The sequence below is a fragment of the Vidua chalybeata genome, chromosome 26 (assembly GCF_026979565.1).
Source record: "Vidua chalybeata isolate OUT-0048 chromosome 26, bVidCha1 merged haplotype, whole genome shotgun sequence".
NCBI classification, from domain to species: domain Eukaryota; kingdom Metazoa; phylum Chordata; class Aves; order Passeriformes; family Viduidae; genus Vidua; species Vidua chalybeata.
In genome coordinates, this window is record NC_071555.1 from 4,996,228 (window position 1) to 5,011,672 (window position 15,445).

Consider the following 15,445-nt stretch of genomic DNA (forward strand, 5'->3'; position numbering starts at 1 on the left):
TTATCTCTGAACTGTAGAACATGTTTTTGTTTGGACAGCTCTAAGTGGGTATTTATATGCACGTTTTCCTGGTTTAAACCTCTTTACCTGTGACTAGTCTTAAATGTGTTCTGCTGAGTGGGTTTTCAGTGTTTTTGGACTTAGCAGGAAGAATTTTGTCAAAATTAATTTTTAGTTTGGTAAACAAAAGGTGCCATCAACTTCTCAATGTGCAATTCCAAGGTGCTGCTTTCAAACCGTGCCAATTTAAATTCATCTCCGAGTCTCAAGTGATTGCTTTTGTTGTATTGACTTGAGAGGATTTTCCTGTTAAGTACTCTCAGAATAATTGATGTGTGTTTCTGCTGAAAATGAGGTTTTGCTGCAGCTTTCACAAGATGTTGACTGTAAATATTCAGCTGTTTCTGGGGGTGTGCAGATGTGCCATGTCCATACTTCCCAGTTGTATTCCAGGGAAAGGTCTGGGAAAGCAATTCCTAATGTGTGGAGGGCAGTGAGAATGTGTTGTTTGGGAATGCTTCACCTCTGTGTTGCTAGGAAAGAATCTGTGATTTTTTTTTTTTTTTTTTTTTTATTTTTTTTTTTTTTTTTTTTTTTTGTCTTTAAAGACACTGCAGGGAACAACAGGAAAAAGGATGATTTTGTTCTGGGAAGCATTAACAAAGGCTTTTCAGGTGCCAATACAAAGTTGCTTTTGTATTGCTTTTTATAGCTTTGAGAACCCATGTGGCCTTTATAATTATCCAAGAGAGTTTCCAGGATTGGATGGAGCCATCTCCTAGGTGCATGTTGGTCTTAAAATTGTATTTTTTTCTCTGTGCATAATGAATATTCAAAAAATGCTGTAAGCCACACTTTCCTGGAGTTGTTTTTGAGTTCTTTGGATGGATTTCTAAACACCAACACGGTTGTCTGCATCAATTACGTTTTGGAGTCCTTCCATGGTATAGAGTCATCAGGCCCTGCCGAGCTGCAAAGGGCAGCATGAATTACTACTGTGATCTGCAGTCAGCCTGCGTAGGGAGGTGTGGATCTTGCAGAGGTATTAGAAACATGTTATATTTTGATTGTGTGTAATAAACACAACAGTCAGTCATGGGGAGCTGCATTTGGGTTTAAACACCTTCCTTCCCCCACTGGTCTTGGCTGAAACTCACTGTGAGGTCAATGGTGATGTTGGTGATAGAGCCCCACAAATAAATAAGAGCACTGGCAGACCTTGGCACTTGTACCTCTCCTATCTCATCCGTGCCTGGAATGAGTTTTTATCCTGCCTGTCCCACATGTGCCACTGCAGCTGCAGGTGGTGGGTGTCTCACCCTCAGGCCACGTGCAGAGAAGTGAAACCAGCACGGCTGGAAACAGCTGTCCGAGCTGGAGAGATTTGTCAAAAGACAGCTAAATACACCATGACATGACTGTCAATGGTGGTTTGCTGCAATTCCTGGTCTTTGGGTCAGGCAAGAGGCTGGTGCTCCATCAGGGCTTAGCAGAGCAATTCCTGAGCCTTTTGGCCACTGTGCTGGACAGGCAGCATTCACCCAGGTGTCCTGGATGTGGGATGTTGGCAAGAGTGCTGAGAGCCAGTTTTGGGAAAAGTGGATGGATCTGAGGGTGCCTTATCCGTCCAAAGATTTTGTAACTGCTCCATCTCCTTCAAAAGAGAAAATTTCAATTTTAACAGGATATTTGCTTCTGGAATCAGAGGGTTTTTTCCCCTGCTCCGTGGGGGTGCTGTGTGCATGCAGAGAGGGAGAATTTGGCAAGATGGTATTTGCTCCCTTGTGCTCAGATGCTGCTCCAGTTCCCTGTGCTCAGACCTTGCATCTGTGCTGACTCGTCCCGGGAGGGCAGCAGGAAATGTCAGCTGTGCTTCCCAGCCTCGGGAGCAAAACATTCTGGGATCTGCAGCTCACATGCTTGCCCTGGCTATGTCCACACTAGAAAATGGCCTTTTTTTGGGGGGACTCATTTATCTTTTTGGGTATTCCTGTCTCTCAGCTGCTGTTCTGAGCCTAATGCCTGCAGGGCTTTTGGGACTGGGGAGTGGGCTTGGTTAAATGCTTTCAAGTGATACTTGTGGGTAACAACCCTGAATTTTATGGCTTGATGTAACATTTTTGGAGTTTAAGATTTATTGGTTGAATTGATGGATAAATAGAATATGAAAAAGTGGTGCTGATTTGCTTTAGTGTTTTAAAATTCCATTTTCTAAGGTAAATTTAATATAAATGTGATTTTTTAAAAGTCTTTTTCTGATACTCTCCTAGCGTAAAACTAAATTTCGAATATCTTAAGGAGCACACTGCACTCTTTTCAAGTGTAGTTAAGCAGGCATGATCATGCTGTGCTCTTTTCCAGTGCATTTAAGAAATAATAACAGTGAGTATAGTAAGGCTTTTCTGTAAAATTGCTTTCTTTAGATTGTTGTTGGCGTGGTCTCACGAAGCAGCGTTTCTGAGTGCCTGTCTGAGCCAGTCCTGCAATCCAGTAGGGACGTAAATAGATTGTTTCTGCTGTGACGCCTCAGCAGCTGCATTCTGCCCATTCCCTCCCTGGCTATCCCTGCTTTAATGCTCCCAGGCAGAGCCACAGGGTTTTATGCCAGAATCTTTTCCTATTTCACTGCATTCACAGCGTTGAAGGCATTGTCCCTTGTGGTTGGAGCAGGCAGTGTTTTTCAGTCCTAGGCTCTTGCTATCTGACTTCTGTTGGGCTTATAACTCACCTTTTCCTGTCTGCTGTTAATAACGCCAGGCTGGTGTGATGGGGCTCTGCTGGAGCCCAAGGACAGCTGAGTGGAGGCGTCCTGAATGTATCCCCCACGCTCCCACATCCACTCTCTCGCTCCTGACCTCGTGGGAGCTCCGTGTCCCCGGCTCCAGCCCAGCTGCTGGTCTGGGGACTGCCACATTTTCTTTGGGAATAATACATGGATAATCCACCCCGGCTGCTGGTCTGGGGACTGCCACATTTTCTTTGGGAATAATACATGGATAACTTAGGGCTGTTCATCAAAGAAACCACTCATTCCTGTCAGGAATGTGCACTATATGGAGTGCGTTCTGCATGCTGACATCTTAATACGCTTTGTGCTCAGATAGATTGCACAGAGCAGTCCGGTAATTAATATCCAGGGAGGTCTAATGGGCCTGAAGCAGCTGGAGTGACTAATCTTTATTTTGTCATTGTGTTGGTGGTGCTTTAGGTGACTTAGAAATGCAGGCAGTGCTCATGACCCAGCTCTGGTTTTGGATACACCCTTTGGGGTGTGAGAGGGGGAGGAGAAAGTATTTTCTTCTGCTTGTCATTGTGAAGATTTTAAAGTGATTTTTCTCAGTGATTTCTGTGTGGCTTTGTGGTAACCCACCTTCCTGAAGAGGTGCTTCATAGAGAGGAGAGAGTGAATTCTGTGGTGCTAAACTGTGATAAATGGGCTTTAATCAACAATTCATTTCACTTGCATTGAGTGATTTATTGGCAACAGTTCTTGCCACTAAGGATTTTGGGATGAAAGTGTAATTAAGGTTCTTAGATTTTTTTTTTATGGTGCTGACTGGGTTTAATTTCACTGCCACAATATTTGGGACCTTGTAAGTAGGAAAGAAGCAGCAATGCTCTTCCCCATAACTATTAACTTGAATTGTCCCAGGAAATGCAGTAAATCCACTGGGTATGATCTGGGACAAAATGACATTTGTTGAGCCAGGGCTCCAAAGTATTTACAGTCCAAAAAAGGGAGAACAAGAGTTGAAATTCTGCATGGAGGCAGCTTTTGTTGGTTGATTTTTCAAATGCCATATTCAGTGTGTGAGGGCTCTAAGGAGGTTTGGCCAAGAGCTTCGAGCAAAGATCAAACAATGGGAAAGTGGAGGAGAGAACATGTGACTGTGAGTAACCAGAGTGCGTAGAGAGCCAAAGTTCAGATGATATTACACAAAAATTACAGGGCACAAACATGTTGGCTCCTGGAGAAGAATGCACAAAGAAGCCAAGTGGTGTGTGTGGTGTGTAATGAGGAGTGTTTGCATGCTGGAGGCTTGTCCTTGCTTCTCATGAAGTAGGAAAATATATTGAATTTCAGTGTGGTTATAGGGAAGCACCGGTGTCGGAGCACTGGATGTAGCACAAAGTGAGAGCAATAAATGGTGCTTAAGTGGAAGCCTCTCATCTTACTTACTCTGCTGTTCCAGCATGGATGGAGAAGTGTCTGTGAGAAAGGGACAGTGCAACACATCTTGTTTCACAAAGCAGAAGTGAGAGACCTTGATCCAAGGAACTGTGAAATGGAGGGGCAGAGGATGAGTGGGAGGAGGGTGCTGCAGTCACCAAAATCTTTGTCCACAGGAGCACGTGGAAGCTTTGCCTTTAGTTCCCAGGGCTGGGAATTTACTGTATCTCTGTAATAGTCATAGAGGAAGAAGGTTTGGGAATAGGTTTTGAGTAGTGCTGGGTTTAATGCAGCTGTTATTTCATGTCCTAGTATCCACGAGGTTGAATCCTTTTCACATAAAGGTTTCCTCTGAAGTGGGAAGCATCTCTCAAGTCTGCAGAAGACACACTTCAAAATCATACTGAAACGTGGTCAGTGCTTGGGGTTTGTGTTTGTTAGAAATGTATTCTCAACAGATCCAGCATTTAGGGTTTAATTAATTGTTGGATTTAAGTGTTAAAGTGTTTTGTGTTCTTCTGATTCATTGTCTTAAGGTACAGCAAAACAGAAATGTTTTATGGATACATTCGATGCACCAGCTTGTAGGATTGGAAAAGAGGGAAACAGATGGAATTCCCCCCAACTTGCTTCTTAGCCAGTTTCAGGGATGAAGAAGCAAAGGGACAGACTCTGCTGCCTCCAGCTCCAAAAGGCCTGTGCCATGAAGGCAAGCAGCATTGTTGTGGCCATAGCCATGGAACCATTTTTCTCTTACCTGATTAAACATCACTGACCTGAACCCTCATAAATCCAACCTCACAATAACCATTGGATTGTCTGCTTGCCTTTTTCCAGGATGACCTGCTTTATGATGGAAAGGAATTTTCCCCTTATCATTTATTCTAAATATTAATAAATAAAGAGCAGTCTCTGTGATGAGTATTGATTTCAGCTCTGTTTGGGCACTCTGTTACTTTGAAGCCTTGAATTTCCAAGTCTGGAACACCCTCCTGACCTGGGAGCAGGCTGGCAGCATTCCCACAGGGCCTGTTCCCTGTGCTCCATGGCTTTTTTATGCCCAGGACTCACAGAGACAGGCAGCACCTGCCTCTCTGGAAAGCTCCAGTCTTAGTATTGCAGCTGTTTGGACCAGGAACAAGTAGAGATCAAGTACATCATAAACCCCAAAGAACATGAATATATAAAATAACCCCCAAAATACATGGGGTGGGTAGTGGTGGGATCACCAGAACTTGGAGGTACAGGCTTTGTTTGCTCTCTGATTCTCTGGCTGTGGCACAGGGAGTGCTCAGCCTTTTGCATAGTTTCAGGGAGGAGATGTTGTTTTAAGCACTGAAGAAGTGACTTGTGAAGCCTCAGAGCAACAAGGCGTGCTGCCCTCGAACTGGGATTGACCCTTGCTTCGATAAAAACAGCCTTCAGTGCCTTGGCTGGCAGCCCACCAGAGGAGCTGGGGAGTCGGCAGGAATATTTAACTATTCCAGATAATTTAGTGCTGTGTGCTGAGCTACCTGCAGGCAGCAGGTGAAAGGAGGCACAGGGACGTGTCTGGGTTCGTTCTGAGAGGGTTTCAGCTGTTGGTTAAGTGAACGTTACGTGAGTTTAATGTTTTAATAGATGAAGTTTAGCAATGTGTTTTTGCCAGTGTTGGCAGCATGTGCACTCCTGACTCTTCTGGTTCTTTTGTGTGCTATATTTTGGGAGGCTGTGGTGTCCCCCAACCACTGAGGCAGGTTTCTGGTGTGTTTTGGTGTGGGCTGCTGGACTCCCCACACACAAAGTCTGTGCATCCACACCACGCTGTCTCTGAGTGTTGTTAGCCTTCCAAAGTAGCTCAACAACTGCTTGTGCATAATAAGTTTGCCTTGAGCTTGCTCCTTGAAGGCTGTCCAAGAAAAAAAAGAGTGGGAGTGGATTGCTGCTTGCAGATTAAACCCCAGATTTGCTCTGGATAGGCCATGGGAGTGACGGTCCCTGGGAGCAGAGCATGGCCAGGGTGAATTTACCATCAGGGCCTGCAGATGATGGATGGGCTGGAAGCTGGGGCAGCAGCATCAAAGCACCTTCTCTTGGCACCAGGTTTTAGTCAAGATGTTCCCTTGCAGATTTGCATTGCTGCATAGGAACACTCTTCCCAGAGGATTTTTGGAGGCTGGTGCTTGGCTTGTAGTATTCCAACCGTCAGTCTGTTACAACTGCAGTTTGCTCTTTCGCATGCTGGCTTCCATGAAAATTCTTGCAGGAGGAAAAGTTGGTATGGGTGGAAGGAGGAGGGTGACAACACGTTTCACTTGGCAGCAGTGTTGCGTGTTCCTGCTCCAAGGGATTGTGTAGCTGAGATGCAAATAGAACCTGCCAGGGGTTTGGTGTGCACAGAGCAGCCAGAGGTTCCAGTGGTACTGCAGAGCCTGAGGGGAGAGTGGGGGGTGGCAGCCAAGGCTTGACACCTCCTGGAGTTCCTGTGACACTGAGCGGGGCCTGGGAATGTCGGAGAGCCCACTGAAACCACTCCCTTCAGTGGCTTTTGGTCTCATCCCAGCTGCTGGAATCTCACTTCTTTTGCTTCCAAGTTTGCAGCTGGAAAGTCTGACTGTTTCCTTTCCAGATCTGTGCCAGTGATGGTGGATGTGTTGCATCATGGACCTATTGAACAGCCAAAAATGGTTCACCATGTTTGAAATCTCAGGAATTTGAAGTTTCAGTTATGGTAGAGCTGCAGTGGAGGTGTTTGCTTTTCCTGAAATGGCCCTTCACTGTTGTGTTCCAGCACCAACATTTATTCTGGAGATCAAAAATTGCCATTGCTGTCCTAGCTCAGGAGCCTACATGCTCAGTATTCACCCCAAAACGTGGGAAGATGCAATTTTTCCGAGGGGGATGATGGTCAGCTGGCAGGGGGGCTGCTTCATGTCAGGAATAAGACTGTGTGGTGTGTTGGGGGATCACTTCCACAGACAGATCACTGTTCAGATTTGTAGGAAGGGCTGTTCCACACCATGAACCAACACTCTGGGCACAGGGACAGGTTTCCTTTGGTACTACTGTGGGGTTTTGTTGGCTTAAGGTTTATGAAATAACATGTATCCCTCAAGCAAATTCCTGGTGCAGGGAAAGCCTTCTAGTGATGGGGACATCCATTCCTGCTGTTCCTTGTCACATGTGGTTTCCATGCTGGCAGTGGTGCTTGTGCTCAGTGTTTTCATAGGCTAAGGAAAAAAATCCTGAAGTATTGTCATTGTAAATGTTTGGTATTTTGCCAAATAGTTCATGATTGTCATCAAATTGACTTAGATTTTAGGGTTTTTTTTTTTTTTTGTCCTTATAGCTGATACACTGAATTGAGCCTGTATTTAATAAGTTCATTTGTTAGCAAAATTATATGAAATGTAACACTTTAACCAAACCTGTCTGGATACTAAATTGTTGGAAGTGTGTGCTGTGCTGTGGAGCTGACCCTGGTTTTCTCTTGCAGGGCAATCACTTTGATCAGTATGAAGAGGGGCACCTGGAGATAGAGCAGGCGTCTCTAGACAAGCCCATCGAATCGGTAAGGCCCCCCCCGATCAGCATCGTTCCCCCCGGAATTAGGCCATGTTGGATGGTCCTTGATGTGAATGCAGTCAAATCTGAAGCAGTGGGCACCTTGGTGGCAGTGAGGGATAATTGTGGTAAACTGCATGCTGACCTTAAGTGGGCCTGGGATTTAATCTCAAAGTAGTCCTAAAACTAAAACCTGAAATTTGAGTTCAACGTGATATTTAAGGAATTACTTAAAATAATACATTCATTCATAGATATTTATTTTAAGGTTTTGTACTTTTCTTTGAAGAATCAGTTTAATTTAAATGTGAACCTGGCGGAATAGTATAGTGAAATACATTTTGATGCTTTTTAGCTTATATTTTTGGAAAAGCACCGGTGTGTTTAAAGTGTTAGAATGACACCTGGCGGTATGGAGACAGGGATCAGTGTTAGGCCTGCAGTCCTTCACCATGGAACTGAAGCTGCCCTGAGCCTTTCTCTAAAATTTCTTTACCTTAAGTTAGGTGTGAAGACTCCCACTGTAAGATGGGGAAAATACAGGTTTTATTTAGTTTTAATTTTTAAATCTTTTTGGAGCTTTTTAATTTTTCTCTTTGCAAAGCACCTTCTGCTGGTTTTAGGCACAGCAGCTTGTTCAGCCTAAACTGGACCCACATTTGGCATTTACCTTTAGCTAAGTTTCATTTGCAGTTTCCTTCAGAAACAAGAAAACTTGTAGTGAATAATCAAGGGACACTTAGTGGTGTTCTGATTAAGTCTAGATTTTTGTTAAGAAAGTACTTTGCAGGTGTTTTTTTTTGCCTATTAATTGAAGTTGTGTTAAAGTTTCTCCACGTTAGTCAGCCCCTAGAAGAGCCAGTGTTAGCTGAAGCCCACTATATATTTTTGTTGGTGTGTAGGTCGGTGTTGTGTGTGTTTGTGTGCGTGTTAGATGTTTACCAAAAATTTACACAACTTGGGGTGTTCGACGTTTTTCTTCCGCAGCAGTTGGCCCATATTAGCTAAGCAGCCATGATCTGGTTTGTATTGCACGGTCTGCCTTTTTTAATTTCTTCTCTAGGGTTTCCTTTCCCCTTCTTATTTCTGTTCTTCTGGTCCAGTGAACACTGCATATAGTACCTACTGTCTTAATGTGCTGGCATGATGCTAGATTTAGGCATGGCAGTAATTGATGACGCATGAGATAATGCTGCAGAGATGGGAATTGGTATTCACTCTTCTCCTGAATACTTCAGTCTTGCCTTGGGACATGGGGATTTGAATTAAAATGCCAAGCTGGATGGAAATATAATGGGAAATATGTGTTGGTAGCCTACTCTGGGCCACACTGGAAATTAGCATTTCAAAATAATTCAAATGCTGCTTACAGACTAGACTGGTTACCTGATTTCCAAAAGTGCTTTCCCAAAGAGAGGAGAAGAAGAGATCACAGATTACATCTCTGGTGTTCCAGAGGGAATGATGCCTATGGAAGTGTATAAAGCATGAGCAGGTACCCTGGGCCCACGTGGGCTCACTGTGCAGATCCTCCACAGGAGTAATGCTTCGTGCAGTTTGATTAATGCTGAACTGCAGCATAAAAAATAAATTAAATTATGGCTTTAATATTTTATTCTTGTCTCTCACCATCCAAATGTCAAGACATTTTTAATCTTTACAACTCCTTCGTAGGTACAATTCAACCTAATTGAAAACAGTTGGATGAAGAGGACAAGAGAATGGCTTGTTTTGTGAGGAGAAAGAGTTAAAACCTCAAATTGTTTTTCAAAATCAAGTTTGTTCCACTCTTCTTTTGTCTGAAATAAGAGAATCACAGAATCATTAAGGTTGGAAAAGCCCTCTAAGCTCATTGAGTCCAGCCAATCCCACAGCACTGCCAAGGCCACCCCTAACCCATGTCCCCAAATGCCACATCTCCATTGCCTGTGAACCTTTCCAAGGATGGTTGGCAAGCACTTGCCAGGGCAGCTGTGCCAGTGTCCATCCCAGGATTTCAAAGCTGTGGCTGCTGCGCCGGGTGGGGGTTTTTGGCCTGCACAAGGGTGGTGTCAGAAACTGCAGTCAGAAACAAACTGGTCACTTCTGAGGTTTCACATGGTCTTTGTAAAAATACATTGTTGATACCTTAATTCCCCATCTGGGTAGCAAGAATTACTTTGTTGTGTTTCCTGACACCTGTGGAGGTGATTCTGCTTCCACACTATTAATGATCAGTGTGCTCTTTGAATTGGCAAATTACACACATTACCAGAAGGGACAGTTTCCTTGGCAGAATTCAGTGGGGTGCCTCTCCTGCAGGATATTTCACCAGGAAAGGAGTGTTCATTCTGCTCTTTCAGCTTTTTTTTCATTCTATTTTATGCTGTTTGCTCACCCAGACCAAAATCGAGAGGGAAGGAGGGAAGGCAAATCTATGTTTTAGAACTACCACATGTCTAAGTATTTTCAACATTAACAAATTGGATTTTAATCCTTAACAAGTTCTCTGTTAGCAATCTAACTGGCCTTTTCCAATGAATCTGCTCAGAGCAATGAGTGAGCCTGTGCTTCATGGTATGGAAGCAGTTTGGGTGATGAACACCCTGTGCTTATGACCGTGGCAGATCAAAGTGCTTCCCAGTTAAAATGTCATTCTTCAGAACGAAGAGTGGATTCAGTATATTCTCATAAAGGTGTTCCTTGCAGCTTCCCATATCTTAGTGACAGGAAGGTGCTCCAAAGCCTGCAGGTGTTTGGAGATGGGGGAGTGTTTCCTGTGCCATGTCCCTGTGACAGTCCCCACTGATGTGACATCCATCTCTGCAGCATTATCTGTTGAGAGGTGCTGACTGTACTGCTACAGCATGCAACTCAAAGGTGGCTGGAAAAATAGGTTTGGGAGTCTACAGATCATTACAATGTTGAAAGATGTCCTCAATTAGCCTACTGGTGGTGTTGTTCCTGTGGAAATCCTGCTGTGTGCAGCTCGTTTAGGCCAAAGATGTCTGCACTGAAACATGCAACTCTAAGCAGAGTACATTTATGGAAAACAGAGCTGCCAGGAGCTAGGGATGGACGTGGCCTGAACGAGTGCCAGCTGTTTTCCATTACTAAATTGAAGAAAATATTTCATATCAATGGACTCTTCAGAGCTACAAATACTGATTTCCTCCCCCCCCCCCGCCAAGTAACATTTTTTTCTTGTTGTGCTTTGAAATATGCTGCACTTACACTGACTGTTCATGTCAGTGCAATACTGGTGTCCTTGAAAAATCAGAGCACTTCACCCTTTTTTGTAAACTCAAGAAGCTGCATGCATTTGTTTTGGGGCATTTTGAGTGCACTGAGTTCAGGTACTTGAATGGGAAGTCACAAATTATTGCAGCTTTAATAGAATCCAGATTTTCTCCACATTAATTCCTTAACTCTACCTGTTTATTGAGTCTCTTTGCTGTGAATTCCTGGTTTTCCTCATCCCAGCAGTGCAGATGGAGTAGGAGACAGCGATAGACCCTTAGAGCCCCCAAGAAGCAGCCCTGGCCCCATGCAGGCAGTGTCAGGGGTGGACCCACGCCGTCACTGCTGCAGGTTGGAGGCCAGACTGGGAATCACCCACTTATCCTGGAGCTTGTTAGTTTGTCCTTGTCCTAACTAACAAATGTCCTTTCCCCTGTCTCTAATGCTGCTCGGTGCCATGAGGGCCGCGTTGAGCCCCCGTGTCAGGCTGCAGTCGGTGGTGCTTGGACACCAGGGGCTGTCACAGCCTGGCCGAGCCGGAGCCGGGTTGTGGCACTGGAAATCTGTACAGATCTGTGGACTCCACTAGTTCCAAAGTGTCATTTGATGAGGCTGCTGATTTGACATTTAGCAGCAGCCATATGTGGACAGCGCTATAAATAATGTGCTTCTGGAAGCTGAATGGTGTAGCATTACTATTTGGCTTTTCTCTCTGGTCTTCATTGTGTCATCTGTAGTGAGCTCTAGGTTTTGTTTTGGGAATCTTTTCAACCTCTTGTTTGCATGGGTTCACCCAGTAGCATCTGATCCTTGCTTATAGATTCCTCCATACACAGTCAGCACAGCTTACAATCCACTCAAGAGAGGAATGGTTCCTGCCCGAGCCGGGATGAGCGATGGGATTGTGGGGATCTCATGGAAAACCTGTGCTAGGCAAAACTGCTGGTGTGGGTTATGTCCCACAGGCATCATCAAAACCTTTCTCAGAAATTTGTACTGGGGATGTTCTGCTCAGGGATCACTGATCCACATGGAAAGCAAGCAAGGGCATCTTGTCAGGGCACAGGATGGGGAACTGGGGAGGCCAGTTAGAGCTGCTGGAGCCCAGTCACTTTGGATGAGGTTTTTCCAAAGCAGCTTACCCACTCTGTGAAGGTCTGGTAGACCCAAGGCCTTGCATTTCCTACACCTTTGGAGAAGTTTCTGCTTTGTCATTAGAGCAGAGCTCTCCATCAGTGCTGCCCAGCTCCAGAGCTGGTATTGTCCCACCCAGAGCTGCTGAGTCCTTTTCCCTGCATGGAGCATCCCACAGCCTGTGCCCACATGGTCCAGGAGAGCTCCCTTGCTCACCTAAACACCTTTTGGGAGACTTATTTTGGCTGCCTCAATAATTTTTATTGTGGCTGTAATACAAGGAGCTCCCAAATGGCAGAGGAAGAAAGTGAGGAGACTCATGCCAGCCCTCTGCTGAGAAATGAGGGGTGTCCTCCTAGGGCTGTGGTGTTGCTGTGGATCACTGCAGCTCTTCTGTAGGAAAACTGCTGCAGTGTGAGGATAGTCTGTCCAAAAGGAATGACAGCTCTTGACATGGGCAGGAAGCTTGCTGTGAAAAGCCCCATCTCTTCTATGTGAAAGTAGCTGTACTTTACAGAACTTCCACTTAAAACTGCACTTTAAAAAAGAGCTGTCAGCTGTTGCAACATTTGTTGTCCCATGTCACGTTTTGGTCCCAATATCCCTAGATACTCCCTAGAGAGCAGACAGGCTCTCATGTGGGATCCAGCAGGCCTGGCCTTCCATTATTTAATTTTTAGGGCAGGATTTGCACTGAAGAGCAGTTCTGTCAGTCTGCCTCCATCAGAGGTCTGGGTTAGCTATTGGAAAAGGAGGGAGGAGCTGAACGTGGCCAGAAAGGAGCAAAGTGATGGCCAGATCTCAACTCAAATGTTAATTTTAAATTATTAGAGTTGTTCTCCTTATTCAGTGCAACAGAAGATGCTCCATTTCAGTTGAGTAGGATCTAAAATTAGAGAGTAGTTCCACTGCATAAACAAACAAATGAAAAAGTTGGGGGGGGGGGGGGAACAACCCCTTCCTGGGAACTGAGACAGAGCAGTGTTCAGACATAATTCCAATTTATGTCAAACAACTCGGGACCATCCTCTTGAGTGGGTCTGTAAAAGTGGTGCTAATGTGTATAACCTTTCTAAATTTTTCTTTTTCCCTTTAACATTTGTTTCCCCCTTCACTGTCAGTCACAACACACCGCTCTTGAATCTCCCAGCTGGTCTTGACTTGTTGAATTTATTTTATGCTTTCACTCTTCTTTAATAAATACATTACTTGCAAGCAGTGAATTGAAAACAAAGCAAAAGAAAAAACTACCATTAGTGATTGGACAGTTTCTTACTTTGTGTTACATTTAACTGTTCTTTTGACAGCCCAGTTTTTAAAGCCAGGTTCGTATGGAAATGCTTTCACTCCACTTGCACTGCTTTTGGAATAGCGTTCTGCTTCATCTGTCTTTATTTTAGTGCATTCATAACACACACAGTCAGCACAATGTCTCATCTCCCCTTGGCCAAGACTGCAAAGTACTCCTTGTCCTTTGAATTATTTTGTTTTTTCTTTTTTTTTCTTTTTTTTTTTCCTTTTGGAAAACGCAGCCATTTTTGTCAGCACCGACTTTTAGATGCAATGATCCTTTGTCAGAGTAGGGCAATTAGTGCCTTATCCCAAACATACCCCAAGCTGCAGCCCCTCTGTGCCAGGACAGAGCACTCTGTGGCTGTTGGGATTGGCCTGCCCAGGTGTGCCTGCAGGTAAGTGTTCATGTCTTCCCAACAGACAGCTTTCTCCATGGTGCTTGTGGTGGGGATCTCTCCTTGGGGGTTTTTTTGGGGTTTTTTTGGTTTGTTTTTGTTTTCGGTGGGGTTTTTTTTGTTTGTTTTTTTTGTTTTGTTTGTTTTTTTTTTGTTTTGTTTTTTTTTTTTTTTTTGTTGGTTTTTTTGTTTTGTTTTGGTTTTTTTTTTTGCATTTAACCTTTTATCCCCAGAAGTTTCCTTATGTCTCCTGGTTTCAATTTTTTTTTTTCCATGTAGCCCTAATTATGTCCTGGGGCAGAGCCGGTAGTGTGGGAAAAATTAACATTATTCCTTGGGAAATACAGGAATACAAAATGTCTGACTTTACTAGGATATCAGAAAAAAAATCCAAAATTTGTACTTGATAGCATCTTTTTGAGGAAAAATGTATCCATGCAGCCAATATCTTTGGGAAGGTTGTGCCTTTCAAGCTGATTCACCAAAGTTGTGCAAACCCTGTGGTCATTTTCTTCGCTGTGGAGTGACAAAACCTACTCTGGTTTCTGTTGATGACTGTTATTTAATTAAAGAAACCTGCAGCATATAGATATAATTAATTTTTAGGATTCCATGTACCATTCAGTGTTCTGGAGTCACATCCTGTTATCATTCAGGATGTTTCGGTGATACCTTGGGTTGTGGTTTGCCTGATGATAATTAATAATCAACAAGTTCATATCTGATTTTTATTTTTATTTTTTGCAATTGGAAGGTGAACATGGTCCCAGCCATGGGTCCTTCTCTGACGAGCTGGTCACTGCTTGTAACTGGGTAAACTGGTCACTGAGATGAGATGGTTCGAGGGTGCTGTGAGTGCTCTGCCCTTTGTCTGGGGGCAGAAACCTTGCATAAAACACAACAATTTCCACATTAAGCCCTGCTCAGCCCCATTGCCAAAAGCTGACACTTAATTGCTGCATCAGTACTTTTCCAGTTTTTCCAAAATAGCTTTTTTTTTAGGAAGATGAGACATTATGCTTATTGTTTCCCCTACATGCACTAATGGTTCCTTGCTGTTAACTTATTGCTAGGCCTGTTTCATTCTAACATCTTAGTATTTTTGTTAGTTTACATGTGAAATGCATCACCCAGTCTGTGCTTGAGCTCATTTTATTTAATTGATTTTATTTTTTTTTGTTTTACTAACCTCACTGTTTTTTCAGTTTAATATTGGCTGCATGCTAGTTTATATATATATACATATATAAAAAAAACCCAATCAAGTCTAGCCTGGATTTTGCTCTGATTGTGTTTTGGTTTCTAGTGGTGGGGCAGTCTTGCACTTACAACTTACTCAGTATTATAAAAGCCTGACACACAAACAAAATGACTAAACACATCATAGATTTTCTTTACAAAAAAAATCTTAAGTGGTGCTGTCTAGGTGATGGATATGATTGTATAAATAGCTTGATTTTATGCTTTTTACTGTCAATTTTTATTGGTACACTTTATTTTCTTCCACATTGCTTTTTATTTTTATTATTTTTTTATTTATTTTAAACGTGATGCACAAAAGTTGCCCAGCACACCATCAGAAAGTGACCGTCCCCAATACCCATCCCCCTGGAAAAATTCTAGCCAGCAATTTTTGACATTTGTCTTTCCCTTTATTGGGCATATATTGCCTTTTCAGTAGCATTTTTTG

General features: G+C 43.6%; 1 protein-coding gene across 3 annotated transcripts in view; it reads left to right on the forward strand.

Moving 5' to 3' along the window:
* The window catches only part of GPATCH8 (G-patch domain containing 8), a 56,424-nt gene that overhangs the window by 8,628 nt on the left and 32,351 nt on the right, over nt 1-15,445 (forward strand). The window contains exons 1-2 of one of the 3 annotated variants that reach the window (XM_053965084.1): nt 7,661-7,721; nt 13,375-13,392. Coding sequence is in view for 1 of the 3 variants with exons in the window: in XM_053965083.1 (XP_053821058.1) it covers nt 7,647-7,721 (75 nt within the window). In the remaining 2 variants the exon portion in view is untranslated. Of the gene's footprint in view, nt 1-7,645; nt 7,722-13,374; nt 13,393-15,445 lie in introns of those variants that run through there. The other 2 variants (XM_053965083.1, XM_053965085.1) reach the window with 2 other exon arrangements.